Source organism: Capra hircus, chromosome 11 (genome assembly GCF_001704415.2).
Source record: "Capra hircus breed San Clemente chromosome 11, ASM170441v1, whole genome shotgun sequence".
NCBI lineage: Eukaryota > Metazoa > Chordata > Mammalia > Artiodactyla > Bovidae > Capra > Capra hircus.
This window is the reverse complement of record NC_030818.1, coordinates 43,348,559-43,367,239: the sequence shown is the minus strand read 5'-3', so window position 1 is coordinate 43,367,239 and position 18,681 is coordinate 43,348,559. Positions and strand designations below refer to the sequence as shown.

At 38.9% G+C, this 18,681-nt stretch overlaps 2 protein-coding genes across 2 annotated transcripts in view; one reads left to right on the top strand and one right to left on the bottom strand.

The window, feature by feature from the left end:
* PEX13 (peroxisomal biogenesis factor 13) overlaps positions 1-9,728 on the bottom strand; it is a 34,190-nt gene extending 24,462 nt beyond the window's left edge. The window contains exon 1 of the mRNA XM_005686636.3: positions 9,143-9,728. Within this exon, the coding sequence (XP_005686693.1) occupies positions 9,143-9,234 (92 nt within the window). The 5' untranslated portion in view covers positions 9,235-9,728. The remainder of the gene's footprint in view (positions 1-9,142) is intronic.
* PUS10 (pseudouridylate synthase 10) overlaps positions 9,789-18,681 on the top strand; it is a 78,427-nt gene continuing 69,534 nt past the window's right edge. The window contains 5 exon segments of the mRNA XM_005686635.3: positions 9,789-9,838; positions 14,349-14,483; positions 17,013-17,073; positions 17,076-17,275; positions 17,994-18,080. Of these exon segments, the coding sequence (XP_005686692.2) occupies positions 14,358-14,483; positions 17,013-17,073; positions 17,076-17,275; positions 17,994-18,080 (474 nt within the window). The 5' untranslated portion in view covers positions 9,789-9,838; positions 14,349-14,357.

Genomic DNA, 18,681 nt, shown 5'->3' with positions numbered 1-18,681 from the left:
CTGGACTACAAGGAAATCAAACCAGTCAATACTAAAGGAAATCAATCCTGAATATTCATTGGAAGGACTGATGCTGAAGCTGAAGCTCCACTACTTTGGCCACCTGATGCAAAGAGCCAACTCACTGAAAAAGACCCTGATGTCAGGAAAGACTGAAGGCAAGAGAAGAGGGCAGCAGAGGATGAGATGGTTAGATAGCATCACTGACTCAATGAACATAAATCTGAGCAAACTCCAGGAGATACTGAAGGACAGGGGAGACTGGCATGCTGTACTTCATAGGGTCACAAAGAATCAGACATGACTTAGTGACTGAACAACAAAGAGCCTAATAAAGCTGCAGAGAAGGAAGATATCAGGTAAAATTTTGAAAAATGCTCAGGTAAAGTCTGTAAAGAAATAAAAACTAGACTCCATAGGAAAAATTCTGTAGCTTTAAAACTTTGATACCAAACCAGAAAGATACAAAGAAAGTAAATTAGAGGCCAAATTCACCTAGGAACATATATGCAAATATCTTAAAATATTATATTTCAACATTATATTTTTTTTAATCAAAATTAAGCAGAGTTCATCCAGAAATGCAAGGATGATTCAACACTGGACCATTAAGTGATGCAAGAAAACAAACAGTTATAATAAAATAAAAACACAAAATATCCGAACAGATAAAAATAATTTATAAAATTTACTCTCCATAATAAAAATCCAAGCAAGGTAGCAAAATAGAAGTTTGCTGGCTATCTATCAAAAACAAAAAGCAAACATTGTAATTGATAGCAAGACTTGAGAATAATTCCAGTGAAAGCCTGGACCAACAGAAGTTCAGTTCAGTAGCTCTTTCATATCCGACTCTTTGCAACCCCATGGACTGCAGCACGCCTGGCTTCCCTGTCCATCATCAACTGCTGGAGCTTGCTCAAACTCATGTCCACTGAGTCGGTGATGCCATCCAACCATCTCATCCTCTGTTGTCCCCTTCACTTCCTGCCTTCAATCTTTCCCAGCATCAGAGGTCTTTTCCACTGAGTCAGTTCTTCCCATCAGGTGGCCAAAGTATTGGGAGCTTCAGTATCAATCTTTCCAACAAATATACAGGACTGATTTCCTTTAAGATGGACTGGTTTGATCTCCCTGCAGTTCAAGGGACTCTCAAGAGTCTTCTCCAACAACATAGTTCAAAAGCATCAATTCGTCGTCACTCAGCTTTCTTTATGAGTCAATTCGCACATCCACACATGACTACTGGAAAAACCAGAGCTTTGACTATACAGACCTTTGTTGGCAAAGTAACATCTCTGCTTTGTAATATGCTGCCAAGGTTGATCATAGCTTTTCTTTCAAGGAGCAAGTGTCTTTTAATTTCATGCAGTCACTATCTGCAGTGATTTTGGAGTCCAAGAAAATAGTCTCTTGCTGTTTGCATTGTTTCCCCATCTATTTGCCATAAAGTGATGGGACCAGATGCCATGATCTTAGTTTTCTGAATGTTGAGTTTTAAGCCAATTTTTTCATTCTCCTCTTCCACTTTCATCAAGAGGCTCTCTAGTTCTTCTTCATTTTCTGCCATAAGGGTGGTGTCATCTGCATATGTGAGGTTACTGACATTTCTCCTGGCAATCCTGACTCCAGCTTGTGCTTCAGTTAGCCTGGCACTTTGCATAATGTACTCTGCATGGAGGTTAAATAAGCAGCATGACAATATACAGCCTTGACATACTCCTTCCCCAATTTGGAACCAGTTCATTGTTCCATATCTGCTTCTAACTGTTGCCTCTTGACCTTCATACAGGTTTCTCAGGAGGCAGGCAAGGTGGTTGTTATTTCCATCTCTTGGGGAATTTTCCACAGTTTGTTGTGATCCACACAGTCAAAAGCTTTAGCATAGTCAATAAAGCAGAAATAGATGTTCTTCTGGAATTCTCTTGGTTTTTCGATGTTCCAACGGATGTTGGCAATTTGATCTCTGGTTCTTCTGCCTTTTCTAAACCCAGCTTGAACATCTGGAAGTTTTTGGTTCATGCACTGTTGAAGACTAGCTTGGACATTTTCAGCATTACTTTGCTAGAGTGTAAAATAAGTGCAATTGTGCAGCAGTTTGAACATTTTGGGGCATTGCCTTTGTTTGGGACTGGGATGAAAACTGATCTTTTCCAGTCCTGTGGCCACTGCTGAGTTGTCCAAATTTGCTGGCATATTCAGTGCAGCACTTTCACAGCATCACCTTTTAGGATTTAAAATAGCTTAAGCTGGAATTCCATCACCTCATTAGCTTTGTTCGTAGTGATGTTTCTAAGGCCCACTTGAGATGCACTCTAGGATGTCTTACCGTAGGTGAGTGATCACACCATCGTGGTTATCTGGGTCATGAAGATCTTTTCTATATAGTTCTTCTGTGTATTCTTGCCAGCTCTCCTTAATATCTTCTGCTTCTGTTAGGTCCATACCGTTTCTGTCCTTTATAGTGCCCATCTTTGCATGAAATGTTCCGTTGGTGTCTCTAATTTTCTTGAAGAGATCTCTAATCTTTTCCATTCTATTGTTTTCTTCTATTTCTTTCCATTGATCACTGAGGGAGGCTTTCTTATTTCTCCTTGCTATTCTTCTGAACTCTGCATTCAGATGGATATATCTTTTTCTCCTTTACCTTTTGCTTCTCTTCTTTTCTCAGCTATTTGTAAGGCCTCCTCAGACAACCATTTTACCTTTTTCCATTTCTTCTTCTTGGGGGTGGTTCTGATCACTGCCTCCTGTACAATTTTACGAACCTTCATCCAGAGTTTTTCAGGCACTTTGTCTATCAGATAGAATGAAAAGCACAAGCACAGAAAACTAAACTGATCACATGGAGCACAGCCTTGTCTAATTCAATGAAACTATGAACCATGTCATGTAGGGCCACCCAAGAGAGGTCATGGCAGACATGGTCCACTGGAGAAGGGAATGGCAAGTCACCTTAGAATTCTCTCCTTGAGAACCCCATGAACAGCATGAAAAGGCAAAAAGATATAACACTGAAAGATGAACTCTCCAGATTGATAGTTGCCCAATATGCTACTGGAGAAGAGTGGAGAAATAGCTCAGGAAAGAATGAAGAGGCTAAGCCAAAGCAAAAACAATACCTACTCATAAATATGACTGGTGATGGAAGTAAAGTCCAATGCTGTAAAGAATAACATCACGTAGGAACCTAGAATGTTAGGTCTATGGACCAATACAAGGATGTTGGCTATTTATGCTGGCTTATTTATAAATGACAGGATTGTCAACATGGGATTTAAAAAACTTCAACCAAATCATCAGGGCAAATTAAGAGTCTGACATTAAGCTGGATATAATATCTGTATCTTATAAAGGATAGGGAAGAACTTCATGGAAACTACAATAAAACATTAGACAAGGTAAAAAAGGATAAAATTTTCACCAACTTTACCTCACACAGTACTTATGGATGAAAAGACTTATTTATATACAAATGGAATTTCCAATAAAACATAAAGTTCCAATAAAAAATATCCCAGTAAGTCTTTTTATAAAGGCTGAATGTGACAAAAGCAATTATGAAGTACAGCAATGCATGAAGGATTCTGACAAACCAAATATAAAAACTTATTATAAAGGCAGTGTGGTGTTAGCATAAGTATAGATAAATAGCACAACAGAACATATCACGTGCTGTGTGCTAAGTCACTTGAGTCGTGTCTGACTCTTTGTGACCCCATGGACTGTAGCCCACCAGGCTTCTCTGTTCATGTAATTCTCCAGGCAGGAGTACTAGACTGGGTTGCCATTTTCTCCTCCAGGGATTTTCCTGACCCAGGGATCGAATTGGGGTCTCCTGCATTGCAGACAGATTCTTTACTGTCTGATCCACCAGAAAAGCCAGAAATATAAAACAGATCCTAAATTTTATTATCATCAGAGAAGTGCAAATTAAATATCACTTCACACACATTAGATTCATAAATACAGTACTATAAAATAACATCAAGAGTTGAAAAAAATATAGAGAAACAGAATACCTTGCTAGTGAAAATGTAAAAATTGGTATACAACCACTTTGAGGAGCAGCATGTAAGAGTCAATAGTTGAGGATAAGCATACCCTTCCAACTAAGTAACTCACCTCTCAGAAAACCTCATGGAAATGTGAACAAGGAGAAAGACACAAGAATGTTTACTGAAAGTAGTAGTAGCTTTAAACAACTAATTCTCTAATATCTGAAACAGAACAAATACAGTTTACTTCTATGTAACAGAATATGTATGCTCAGTCGTGCCTCTCTTGTCACTCCATAGACTGTAGCCCACCAGGTTCCTCTGTCTGCGGAATTTTCCAGGCAAGGAGCAGGTTGCCATTTCTTCCTCCAGGGGATCTTCCCAACCCAGGGATCGAACTTACATCTCCTGCACTAGTAGACAGATTCTTTACCACTGAGTCACCTGGGAAGCCCCTATATAACAGAATATTCTATGGCAATTAAAACGTACTACAAGAATACATCATTTTATAACGCCTTGCTTTATCATGCTTTGCATATAGTGTGTTTTACAAATTGAAGATTTGTTGCAATCCTGCGTCAAGACAATCTATCTGTGCCATTTTCCCCCCAAACTTTTTAAAATTTTGTATTGGGGTATAGCCAGTTGACAATGTTGTGGTAGTTTCAGGTGAAGACCAAAGGGACTCAGCCATACATATACGTGTATCCATTTTCCTCTAAACACCCCTTCCACCCAGGCTGTCTGCGCCAATTTTTTTTTTTTTAAACAGCATTTGCTCACTTTGTGTCTCTGAGTAACATTTTGGTGACTCTTACAATATTTCAAACTTTTTTGTTATTATTATATTTGTTATGGAAATCAGTGATCTTTAATGTTACTATTCTACTTGTTTTAGGACACCAAGAACTGCACTCATAAAACAGCAAACTGTCAAAATACATGATGTGTGTGTTCTGACTGCTCCACTGACCAGCCTTTCCTCCAAAGTCTCTCTCTTTGCAGGATTCTCTTATTCTCTGAGACATAAAAATGTTGAAATGAGGCTAATTCACAACCCAACAATGGCCTCTAAGTGTTCAAGTCAAAGGAAGAGGCAAAAATCTCTACATCAAAAGCTAGCAATGAGGGCTTCCCTGGTGGTACAGTGGATAACAATTGGCCTTGCAAGGCAAGGGACATGAGTTCAATCCCTGGTTGGGGAACTAAGATCTCACATGCTGAGAGGCAACTAAGCCCACACATCTGTGTGCCACAATGAAGATCCTGTGTGCTGCCACACAACTAAGACCTAATACGGCTAACATAAATAGGTAAATATTTTTCTAGAAAAGAAAAAAGTTAGGAATGAATAAGCTTAGTGAGGAAGGCATGCCAAAAGCCAAGATAGGCCAAAGCCTAGGCCTCTTACACCAGTTAGCCAACTTGTGAATACAAAGGAAAAGTTCTTGGAGGATATTAAAAGTGCTACTCCAGTGAACATGTGAATAAGAAAGTGAAACAACCTTATTGCTGATATGACAAAAGTTTTAATAGTCTGGCTACCTCAAATCAGTCATTAATATTCCCTTAAGCCAAAACCTAATCCAAAGCAAGGCCCTAACTCTTCAATGCTGTGAAGGATGAGAAAGGTGAGGAAGCTGCCGAAGAAACTTCGGAAGCTAGCAGAGGTTGGTTCACAAGGTTTAAGGAAAGAAGCTGTCTCTCTAACAAGGGAATGCAAGATAAAGCTGCAAGTGCTAATGCAGACACTCTAGCAAGTTATCCATTAATGAACGTGGCAATACTAAATAATAGATTTTCAACGCAGACAAAAAACAGCCTTTTATGAGAAGAAGATGCCATTTAGGACTTTCATATCCAGAGGGAAGTCAATATCAAGCTTCAAAGCCTCAAAGGACAATCTCTTGTTAGGGGCTAATGCAGCTGGTGACTTGAAAGTGAAACCAATGCTCACTTAGCATTCTGAAAATCCTAAGACCTTTAAGAATTATGCTAAATCTACTCTGCCTATGCTGTTATCAGTGGGACAACGAAGTCTCCACAACAGCATAACTGTTAACAATATGGTTTACTAAAAATTTTTAAGACCACGGTGCAGACCTCGTGCTCAGAAAAAAAGATTCCTTTCATATTACTGCTCACTGACAACGCAAGTGGTTACCCAAGAGCTGACAGAGGTGTACAAGATTAATGTTGTTTTCATGCCTGCTAACAAACATCCGTTCTGCAGCCCATGGATCAAAGAGGCATTTCAACTTTTAAGTCTGAATTCTAAGAAATAAATTTCATAAGGCTAAAGCTGCCATAAATAGTGATTTCCATGATGAACTTGGGCAAAGTAAACTGAAAACCTTTCTGTAAAGTTTTCTTAACGGCACCTTTTAGATGCCATTAAAAACATCTGTGATACCTGGGACAAGTTCAAAATATCAATTTTAACAGGAGTTTGGAAGCAGATGATTCCAATCCTCACGGATGTCTTTGAGCAGCCCCAAAACTTCAGTGAAAAAAGTAACTGCAGATGTGTTGAAAACAGCAAGAGAACTAAAGTGGAGCCTAAAGATGTAACTTTATTGCTGTAACCTCATGATAAGACTTCAATGTGTGAAAAGCTGCTTCTTATGGATAAGCAAAGAAAGTGGCTTCTTCAGATGGCATCCACTCTTGGTGAGGACATGAAGACTGTTGAAATGACAACAAAGGATATAGTCTATTATGTAAATCTAGTTGATAAAGCAGCATCAGAGTTTGAGAGGCTTTACTCCAATTTTGAAAGAAGTTCTACTGTAGGTAAGATGCTATCAAATAGGACTGCATGCTACAGAGAAATAATTGAGAAAGGAAGAGTCAACCAATGTGTCAAACTTCACCATTGTCTTATTTTAAAAAAATGCCACAACCACTCCAGCCTTCAGCAATGGGGATAAGACTCTCTACCAACAAAAAGATTACAACTGGTTGAAGGCTCAGATGATAGTCTGCAATTTTTTTTTTGTAATAAAGTATCTTTAAGGTATGTACATTATTTCTTTAGACAAAATGCTACTGCATAGACTTCAATAGAGTGTAAACATAACACTGGGAAATCAAAAAACTCATGCGACTTGCTTTACTGCAATATTCCACTTATTGCAGTGTTCTGGAGCCCAATCTGCATTATCTCCCAGGTATGCCTGTACAGCTTATATGAATGAAAAAAATAAACTTCAAATAATACTTAGTGGAAAAACACTTTGCAAATGATAACATACAGTTTGATAATATTTATTTAAAGTTTAAAAAATACTAAATAGTAATACATACATACATACGTAATGCACACACAAACCCAAATACTGAAGTATAAAAACATTGGTGGTGGTGCTTTAGTTCCTAAGTTGTGTCCGACTCTTGCGACCCCCATGGACTGTAGCCCACCAAGCTTCTCTGTCCACGGGACTTCCTAGGCAAGAATATTGGAGTGGGTGGCCATTTCCTCCTCCAACAAAAACATTATGCACAGTAAACACCAAATAGGGACAGTGGTTACTGTAGGAAAGAAGAATGGGAGGGTTTAACTGTTGCTCTAATTTTTATTTTGTAAAAGACTTGTGGCAAGTCTGGCAAAATGTTACTAACTGCTTAGAGCTGGGAGTTAATACATGAGTATTTATCATCTTAGTCTCTACCAGTTTCTAAATGTTTAACACATTACAATTCACATTTTCTTAAAAAGTGGGAAAATGGTTAATTTTACATAAACAGAACTTAACCAGAAACAAGAATAAAAGTTTGCTCTTCCCAAGAGCAGTCCAAATTTTTAAAGAAAGTCAACCAAAAAAAAAAAAAAAAAGAAAGTCAACCACTCATAAAAAGAGGTAGCAGAAAGTGTCACCCAGCTTAACAGCATAATTAAACCTTATTACTTATGTGCCTATCATCATTAAGTAAAGTAGCAATTGTGCTCAAACATCTTAATAAAAGATAACAAGATTTCAGAACATAGCAGAAATTCATTCCAGTATGTTCAGGATTTCTATGTAAGGAAACGTACCATAGTAGGTGATCTGACATTCCAGTCTCACCATCTGAATTAACATGTCCATATCCACAGACTTAGAGAACGAACTTACGGTTACCAGGGGGTGAAGGGTGTGGGGGAGGAATAGAGTGGGAGTCTGGGACTCATATGTACACACTACTTTATTTAGATAATCAACAAGGATCTACTGTATAGCACAGAGAAAGCTGCTTAATATTCTGAAATAATCTAAATGGGAAAAGAATGTGAAAAAGGATACATGTATTTGTATAACTGAATCACTTTGCTGTACACCTGAAACTAACACAACACTGTTAGGTTCCAATATAAAATAAAACTATAAAATTTTAAAAAATTAAAAAGAAGTCCAGATCCACCCAACACATATCACACACCCTGTGAAATTCTCTTTTATTCTATTTTAACCTTATTTGAGTTGTAGATTCATTTAACACTGATTAGAATCAAACAAAAAACCACAGGCCTTAGGAAAAAAAATCACTCGCTATCTAGCACACAAAGGCCACCGTTAGGCCTCAGTTTTGAACTCTCCCGCTTTCAAGTTGCTTTCACAAATCTCTATTCGAAACAAGGCTGGGTTATGCTGGAAAAGAACGCAGAATACAGGCTTGAGTTGTAGTTGCGTAAAAGTGACCTTTTGGGCTTTCACCAACTTGTCGAGAGATAGTTAAAGGCTTTAGAGACTTTGCTCCCTAATAAGAGGGGCTGGGCAAATGTCTCTCTCACCTACAACGGACCGAAAGTCTCTTTAAGGTGGAGATGGTGGCGGAAAAAGAATCAAGCAGTCCCTCAAAGAGAAGGGACACTGAAAAGAGAAAGGTACCTGCCCCTTGCTTCCGAGCACCCACAGCCACACAGGCGCACAGGAACCCCCTGGAAAACGTCGCTATCGAGAGCTGCCGAATCAGAAACAGCTGTCTGACACCGAAACGACCCCTGCCGACGCCCCGGCTGCACCTCGACCCTCGAAGGGTACGGGTGGGAGCTGGTGGAGAGGGGGAGGGGACGCCTCAGCACCAACAACGGCCTCAACCGCCTCCTCCCAAGTCCGCGCTGCGGCCCACAAAACTTGCGACTTGAAGAATCGCACACTCACTGGAAAGTGGGGCCGGGTCCTGGTCCCGGCCCGGTCCCCGGAATCCGGCGGGTCTCCCAGGGTTTCGGGGGAGGCGGCGGCTGGGACGCCATCTCCGCCTCCTCTCAGCTCCCGCTCGGAACTGGGACTCTCTAGGCCCCGGGACACGGGCCGCTTGAACGCCAGGCACAACTTGCAGAGCGCCGAGCCCTCCACCCGGACCGCCCCTGAAGTCAGGATGTGGCTCGTGGTGCTTTGCTGCTTGGGATTACAGTCTAGGTCTATACCACTAATCCATGGGAAGAAATGCTCTCTTTTTATTTGTCCTAGAAAGAATTTCCATTTTAAACCGAGGATAAGAGTTCATCGATATTTTCGGCAGCGGCTACAGTGCCCCAGACGTCGGAGTCCCACGGAGGCTTCCCTGAGACAAGTCCCGCACCCTCCCGGAGTAATGCTCCACGCACTTCTCCCCCCGCGGAAGAGGCAGGGTGTGTTGCTACTGGCCAGGCACCTTGACTGATTTCCTTGCCAACATGCAGGGGAGAGAGAGTTCTCTCAGTCCTCGCGTGAGGGACCTGGTACTTTCGTTCTAAAGCTCTTGTTTCCTCGGGGAACAGAATTGCTAGACTCAATAGGTGCGTTGTCTTTAGTCTTCCCCGTTCTCTCGGAGGGCTGGAAGGGGTTAAATTTCAGGCTCCGGCGTCCTGGGAGAAGGTGAGGCTAGGAGGTCTGAGGTGAGGGGTTGCGGACTGGGTGCCGGAGAGGTGTGGGTGGAGGAGATCGTTGCCTTCTTTCTGGAGAGGCTTTGATAGCAAGGAGGGGTGCGTGAGAAGTTTTTGGGATCTGAGTGAAGGGGAGAAGGGCTTGCTTGGTTGGCCGAAGACTCGAGGTTAGACCTGGGGATGAACTTTCCAGAAATTAGATTCCACTGCCGAGCGTATCGGTAGCGCGATGCAGTTACGAGCACCTCCTTATTTAAAAATCCACACCCCACCCCACAAAACGAATGACCCCCTTCTGTATGGAAATGAGTTTTAAAAGATCCCAGGATGTGAGACTCAGCCTGGGTATTTTCCTGCTCCTTTGCCATAAATAGTTTCTGTAATCGTCGGAGATAGGAAGAGAAAATTCATCCTCTCCTCTGTAAACCAGGGACCGGGCTAATTACCGCTGGTTTGTGGAGAAGAGACTCTAAGGATCCTGACACCTGGGAAGAGGTTCTGTTCCAATATGTTCCAGTTCTTTGTGTACACACGTAAACTAAAAGCAAATATCTTGAAGGCAGCCAACAATGAAAACCTTACAGCACGGGATGTATTTCTCAAGGCTTGCGTTCAAAGATAATAAATCTAATATACAATAACGGATTTCTCATGTTTTACGAAATCCTATCATTTCAGCGCTGTACATTTGAAACCAAATTTAAGGCACAGCGTATTTTCTCCCAATAGTGTTAACGTGCTTGGGAAGTCGCTAGATGGTTGCCAGATGAAAATGATCTTGAGAAGTTTCTAAATCCACTAACATGCAGGTCAGGAAGCAACAGTTAGAACTGGACATGGAACAGACTGGTTTCAAATAGGAAAAGGAGTACGTCAAGGCTGTATATTGTCACCCTGCTTATTTAACTTATATGCAGAGTACATCATGAGAAACGCTGGACTGGAAGAAACAACAAGCTGGAATCAAGATTGTCGGGAGAAATATCAGTCACCTCAGATATGCAGATGACACCACCCTTATGGGAGAGAGTGAAGAGGAACTAAAAAGCCTCTTAATGAAAGTGAAAGAGGAGAGTGAAAAAGTTGGCTTAAAGCTCAACATTCAGAAAACAAAGATCATGGCATCCGGTCCCATCACTTCACGGGAAATAGATGGGGAAACAGTAGAAACAGTGTCAGACTTTTTTTTGGGGGGGGGGCTCCAAAATCACTGCAGATGGTGACTGCAGCCATGAAATTAAAAGACGCTTACTCCTTGGAAGAAAAGTTATGACCAACCTAGATAGCATATTCAAAAGCAGAGACGTTACTTTGCCGACTAAGGTCCGTCTAGTCAAGGCTATGGTTTTTCCAGTAGTCATGTTTGGATGTGAGAGTTGGACTGTGAAGAAGCTGAGTGCCGAAGAATTGATGCATTTGAACTGTGGTGTTGAAGAAGACTCTTGAGAGTCCCTTGGACTGCAAGGAGATCCAACCAGTCCATTCTGAAGGAGATCAACCCTGGGATTTCTTTGGAAGGAATGATGCTAAAGCTGAAATTCCAGTACTTTGGCCACATCATGCAAAGAGTTGGCTCATTGGAAAAGACTTTGATGTTGGGAGGGATTTGGGGCAGGAGGAGAAGGGGATGACAGAGGATGAGATGGCTGGATGGCATCGCTGACTCGATGGACGTGAGTCTGAGTGAACTCCGGGAGATGGTGATGGACACAGAGGCCTGGCGTGCTGCAATTCATGGGGTCACTGAGTTGGACACGACTGAGCGACTGAACTGAACTGAACATAATTATAGAAGATGGTTTTGTTCTGCTGTTTAAGACCTCTTCAATTTACTCAAGTCGGGAGGTTTCCTAATTCTGAACAGGTTTGAGAATTTTTTACAGCTAAGAGATTATGATGTGTCATTTATTGACTTGTGTGATACTTTCATTCTAGTCAACCCACTAGAGGAACAAACTCTTTAAGCGGAAGGAAAGGTTAAACACATTTTAACAGAGAGTAAAGTCTCCAGGGAAACCTTCGGTACAAAGTGTCCTTTTTAACATCACTCATGGATTTATTTTTTGGTCAGGAGGGTTTATTTGTTTCTCTTTCTAGTTAAAGTTTAATTCTCAATTAAATGAAATCCTTAACCTTAGCTAATGGAAAGGAGGAGAAAAGATAAAGGGGCAAGATAGAAACAATTTCTCTGTGAGGCCAGTGCATCAGGGATACACTTTAAATGCTGACAATCAGTTTCTTAAAGAATGCCAACCTGTTCTCAGCACCAAACTGTTAGATTAAATGGGCTGGGGGAAGAGATTCAGATCTTTTGTAAATAATGGTCACACAGAGCTCCATTTTGTAATGAGTGTTCTCCGCATATTCTTTACTTTCCAAGCTCCAATTTACTTCAGTTCAGTTCAGTTCAGTCGCTCAGTCGTGTCGACTCTTTGCGACCCCATGAATCGCAGCACGCCAGGCCTCCCTGTCCATCCCCATCTCCCGGAGTTCACTCAGACTCACTTCCATCGAGCCGGTGATGCCATCCAGCCATCTCATCCTCTGTCGTCCTCTTTTCCTCCTGCCCCCAATCCCTTCCAGCATCAGAGTCTTTTCCAGTGAGTCAACTCTTTGCATGAGGTGGCCAAAGTACTAGAGTTTCAGCTTTAGCATCATTGCTTCTGCTACTGCTAAGTCGCTTCAGTCATGTCTGACTCTGTGCGGCCCCATAGATGGCAGCCCACCAGGCTTCCCCGTCCCTAGGATTCTCCAGGCAAGAGCACTGGAGTGGGTTGCCATTTCCTTCTCCAATGCATGAAAGTGAAATATGAAAGTGAAGACGCTCAGTCGTGTTCGACTCTTAGTAACCCCATGGACTGCAGCCTACCAGTCTCCTCTGTCCATGGGATTTTCCAGGCAAGAGTACTGGAGTGGGGTGCCATTGCCTTCTCCTTAGCATTATTCGGCAACCCTAAATCAGTGTTTCTCAATCTGGGTGTCTGAAAGTTCTCACTGGTGTGTCCAGACAGACCTGATTTCCTTCCCTGCCTCTCCCTCCCGACTGCATATATTTAACTGAATTAGAACCCAGCCACAGGCAATCTGTTTGTAGTCTTGCCTGCTCAACTGATTTTTATGGTGGAGAATTCCATAGAATTTTCTACCTGTCTTCATTATTTTCTGTCAAGGATCTACTCTTGATAAGTGGCCACAAACATTTAGAAACTTGCATTTAGTAGGGGGTTTAAAAGGTTAGAAAACATAAACTGATTCTAAGAGTCACATCGTCATAGTAAGCAGTTGGTAAGAGCTTCACTCTCCCACTAATATTAAGCAAGTTTGTTTGAATTATGACATTGCACAAATTAAAGGTGCCAGTCTTTTATCAGTACCTCAGTACCATTACCATGCAATTATGCTTTTATAAAACATCACTAGTTCCTCATTTTAAATTAATGTAAGCTGATTAATTAATCAGAAGACCCTGCCCCCAAGAAGAATGATTTCATAATTTAATTTTTATTACCCCTCCTTCCAAGCAACAAGAGTCCATTCTGTATGCAGTATTTACTTCTAAGTGAGTTTTTTCAAATTGAAAAGTAGTAAGTTGTTTTAGACAACAATTACTCTGAAATATTTTGCATTTAATTCATTTTTGTTGGACTTTTTACTTGTGTATGGAAAGAATAGATTGTTCTCACTTTGCTAATAGTTGTTTTTTTGTTGTTGTTATTATTTCATCAGAGTAAAACTGACATTTTTGAATCTACTGATCATTTTATTTTGAATACCTGTCTGCTTAACTATCATTAAGGACAGTCAGGTATTATATAACATAGAATGATCTGATTGTTTTTTCTAGCAAAAATATAGAATATTTCTTTTTGGCTGTAGGGGTCTTCATTGCTGCACCTGCTTTTCTGTGGTTGTGGCAAGTGGGGACTGCTCTCTTGTGGCACGTGGGCTTAGTTGCTTTCAGCATGGCGAATCTTCCTGGATCAGGAATCGAAACTGTGTCTCCTGCATTGGCAGGCAGATTCTTTACCACTGAGCCACCAGGGAAACTGCTAGCAAGCTCATTTTTTATTTCTAAGAGGAAAGTTGATCGAATTTACTACTCTGTGTTCTCAAACAATACTGAATGTACAAAATAAAAAGCAAAATTACAGTCTCTATTCTTGTTTTCATTATCCTCCTCAGAGACAACCATATTTTATTTGTTTTATTTTTATTTCTTTTGATTGATTTAGTTATGTTGATGCACTTATCATAATCTAGAATGTTGAATCCTCGACGACCAGAAACTTTTACCTGATCCATCTAATAAACTGCCTTCAAGTTTATGTTTCAATATGTATGTAATGAAAGCAACGTTATTGGAAAGTACCAAATAGTGATTTCCAAATATGAACTTTTTATCCTTAAAGAGTCTTATCCTTAAAGGTGACCATATATTTGTCTGTTAAAGTAAAGCACAAAAGATGCTCATCAGTTTTACTTATTTTCTTTTCTGGTTGCAGTTACTGAATATGTTTCCTCTGACTGTGGAAAACAAGCATGTGGCCCAGTTGTTGCTCAGTACTGGTACCTGTCCAAGATGTATCTTCAGATTCTGTGGTGTGGATTTTCATGCACCATACAAACTTCCCTACAAGGTATTTTCTTTCTTTCTAAAGTTAAGAAAGGGTCTCTATTTTTAAAGTCAGTAGCTGTGTATTTGAGAGCAAGTATCTTCATTAAAAAACTGTAATGAAATAATTACTGATAATGATAATTTTATAATTTCCATTACTATGTAAATGTAAGTTCCTTCTTAAGTGATTATGTGTAGCATTTAATGTAGTAGGAGCTTTGTGGAACAATTCCCTGGTGCATTTAATGTTTGCATAGACCTTTCCTAAAGACTATCTAGACAGAATATCACAAAATAGTGTTTCTCACCAGATTTTAGTAAAATATAACAGAAGTGGGTGAAAGCATTATGAGTTTGGTTGCCTTTTTTTCTTTTCCTGTTTACCACTTGCATTTACAAATAGGGGTACTTGTAACTTTCTAGAAGTAAATGCTTATCATCTATCATCACTTGCTGCTATTCATAACAAAAAAGTAATATACTGAGGTCTTTGATATTTATGGTAATATAAGAGAGCTTTGACATTTTATAGAATATTTCATATAAGATATATAACATTTTGTGAAATATATTTTACTCCAATAGTGATGTTCATTTAAGAGGCAAATAGTAATTATCTATGTATATAAATATGTACTTATATAAGCAGTACAAATTCACACACATGCATGCCTGCACGCTCAGTTTCCTATAATTAAAAAAAAAATTTCCCAGGGACTTCCCTGGCTGTCTAGTGGTTAAGAATCTGTGCTTCCATTTCAGGGGGCATGGGTTCAATCCCTGGTTGGGGAACTGAGATCCCACATGCTGCACATGGCACAGACAGAAAAAAAATTTCCCAGGAGTTAGCAGCAGCAGTCATTCCTTCTATGTATTAATCGTTTCTATTATCTTGGAAATTAGAAATTATGTCCAGTATTCATATACAGTTTTATATGTCAAGTGCTCATGTAATCCTCATAATAACCTATCAGGTAAGTACATACTATGGTTGTCTCTATTTTCAGATGACGAAACTGAAACACAGAGAGGTTAAACAACCTGCCCAAAGTTACACAGCTATTAAGTGAGCAAGCTAGGATATGAACTGTCTGTCTGAATCCAAAGCCTAGAATTTGGAGCTAGAAGACATGGATTTGAACCCCAGTTCCACCACTTTCCAGCTTCAGTTTTCTCCTCTGTAAATGGGATTGATGATAACATCCACCTCACAGGATTTTAAGGGACAATATCTAATAACGTATGTGAAAACACTTTGAAAACTGAAAATGGTACATATGCTATGATAACTAATAAATATATCTATCATTTATATGCATAATAACTACAAAGTAGTAAGATTGAGTTTATGTAACTCTCTTCAATTATTTTCAGATACATTGTTTTATACATATGTTGTAAGTTTTGTATAGAGACTTAGTGTTACCAACTAATATATCATTTTATGTAAATAAACATGAAAGTATCTGAGGACTTTATTGGGTAAATATACTTATATTTTGGTATTTTCTAATCATGTCATATATGTGCACATACATATTAATATATCTGTACAATGTTTATTGACATTATAGATCTTAGGTAATAATAAACATATTTGTGTGGGCCATAATATACCTGTATGTGTATATATGTATGAGTACATATTTCTCTGTTAAAGATGTAATAGGAAAACTAATGTCTTAATAAAATGAATTAAATTTGTTTGAGTGAAAGATTTTTCCCTTTGGAGTCAGTAAATTATAATGTGAGTGAATTTCAAAGGGATATTTATTCAGCAACTGAATAATATCTGCCTAATTTAGACAAAACAGAAGAAAAGTCCTCTGAATATTTAGATGAGTGGAATGTCTGAAATATGAGAATGTTTGAAACCAGTGCCACAATTTACATTCTGATACTTAGAATGACAGAAATTAGGGAAACCAGAATGTAGTAAAGAGCTTTTTTCAATAATTGCCTGTTAGTGGTATGTAATTATGATGTCAAATTTCAGCATTGCCAGCATCTGTTTACCTTTGTGTAGTTGATTGCCTTGAAATTATTTTTACTTAGTAGACTTTTAATCTAATTTTTTAGATTTCATATTAAACATTGTGCATATGAGATTTTCATGGTTGTGAGATTTTAAATAACCTAACATGAATGGAAATTCAGCTTGCATTTCTACCTGTTAATAATTAGAATTGAAGTTTTTTGTTTTGTTTGTTTGTGTTGCTGAAATTAGCAAGTGAATGATCATTCATCAATCAAAACAGAACTACAAATCAAATTAGTAAATTTGTTAATGGAGCTTTTCCATCTCAGATTTAAGAATTTAGTTCCACTGATGTATGAAACCCTTTTGAAAAAATATTCACACACATATTATAGGAACTAGGTAAATCTCGTCTAAATTCTCCTGAAAGCCAGTGCTGGTTAATAAAACAAACTGTTGCTCCAGAATTGATGTAAATCAGCATTGTATAAGTCTATGAGATATCATAATTTTCATTCCTGTTAAGGATATTGTCAAAGAGTCATTATATTTTCTTTTTAATTAACTTTTCAGGAGTTGCTCAGTGAACTACAAAAATTTCTGGAAGCTGAAGAAGATGAATTAGTTTCTGAAATTCAAACCCACCTCCTAAGAAAATTCGACTCCAGGAACCAGAAGATCAGGTTGATGGGATGGACAGTCTGAGTCAAAATGGAGAGGGAAAGCTCTCAGTGACTGAAGATGGAAGCAGTTCTTCCAAGAACTCGAATTTAAATGTATGCAATGTATGCCTAGGAATTCTTCAAGATTTCTGTGAAAAAGAGTTCATTAAAAAGGTACGCTGGTTTTTTTAATTAATGTGTAATATATAAAGATTTTCTATTCTTAGGCCTGTATCCAAAGGAAGAATGCCATTCATTTTAACTTGTTTCACACAAATGGATCATTGGAATATTTTCTTAATTTTTTAAAAAACGAAGTCTACTATTCTCAAATTACCTTTTTTATCAACATGTCTGAAAAAAATCAATGAAGTATCTATTCATGTATTTCTGTTATGAGTGCTGTTTAATTGAACAAAATATGGCAGTTTCCCTTTTGCTGTTTAACATAGCTAAGGAGTTAGAGAAACAGTTCTTTTTGAGACCTCTCCATGTCTAGAAAAGATGAGTATTACAGCTTTGTGAAAGGTACATGATTGAAGGTGAGATTGCTTTTTGTTGCCAGGTGTTAAGAGTGCCTATTTGGCTTTATTTTGTTTAAAATACTTTCTGAATTATCAGGTGACTTAATAGAAAAGTATTTTGACATTCGATAGATTGTTCTGCAGGTGAGTCCTGGCTCTTTTGGTGCCTGTGATATCAAATATTTGATTTTAGGGTGTTTCTGAGAGTTTCCTACTCAAAGATAAAAGTTTAGAAGTTTTGCAGTGCTGTCTCTTGGACCAAAAATTCAAGTTATGAACATTCCTATAAAATTTTCAGCAATTCTTAGAAATCTGTATAACACTTTTTTTATGAAATAAAAAATACTTTCTATGTAATACTTTTTTAGGTGTGCCAAAAGGTTGAGGCCTCTGGGTTTGAATTCACCAACTTGGTATTGTCAGTCTCCTTCCCACCGCAGCTATCTGTAAGAGAGGTAAGGTCATTTACATTCATAAAACAATATGTGAAGTATGCAATAGAATTCCTAAAAAATAGGGAAGTATAAATATTCCTTACCATCTTATGTTTTCACAATTTGTGTATTTATTGAATGACTGAAAGCATTATACTATTATAAATGTTTAATAATGTTGAGTGAATGAATGAAAAAAGGAATTATTGGTTCAAGTTAGTCTATCCCTCACAGGATTGCCATCTTTTTTAAAGGTCCTTATTCAGTAGTGACATTCATTGAGCATTAGCTCTGTGTGAGACATGGTGGTCAAAGAGATTTAACCAGGACTTCAGAGATCTTTGGGGCTTCCCTCTCAGTTGGTAAAGAATCTACCTGCAATGCAGGACAACCCAGTTCAATTCCTGGGTTGGGAAGATCCTCTGGATAAGGGATAGGTTACCCTCTCCAGTATTCTTACGCTTCTCTTGTGGCTCAGCTGGTAAAGAATCTGCCTGCAATGCAGGACAACCCAGTTCAGTTCCTGGGTTGGGAAGATCCTCTGGATAAGGGATAGGTTACCCACTCCAGTATTCTTAAGCTTCTCTTGTGGCTCAGCTGGTAAAGAATCTGCCTGAAAAGT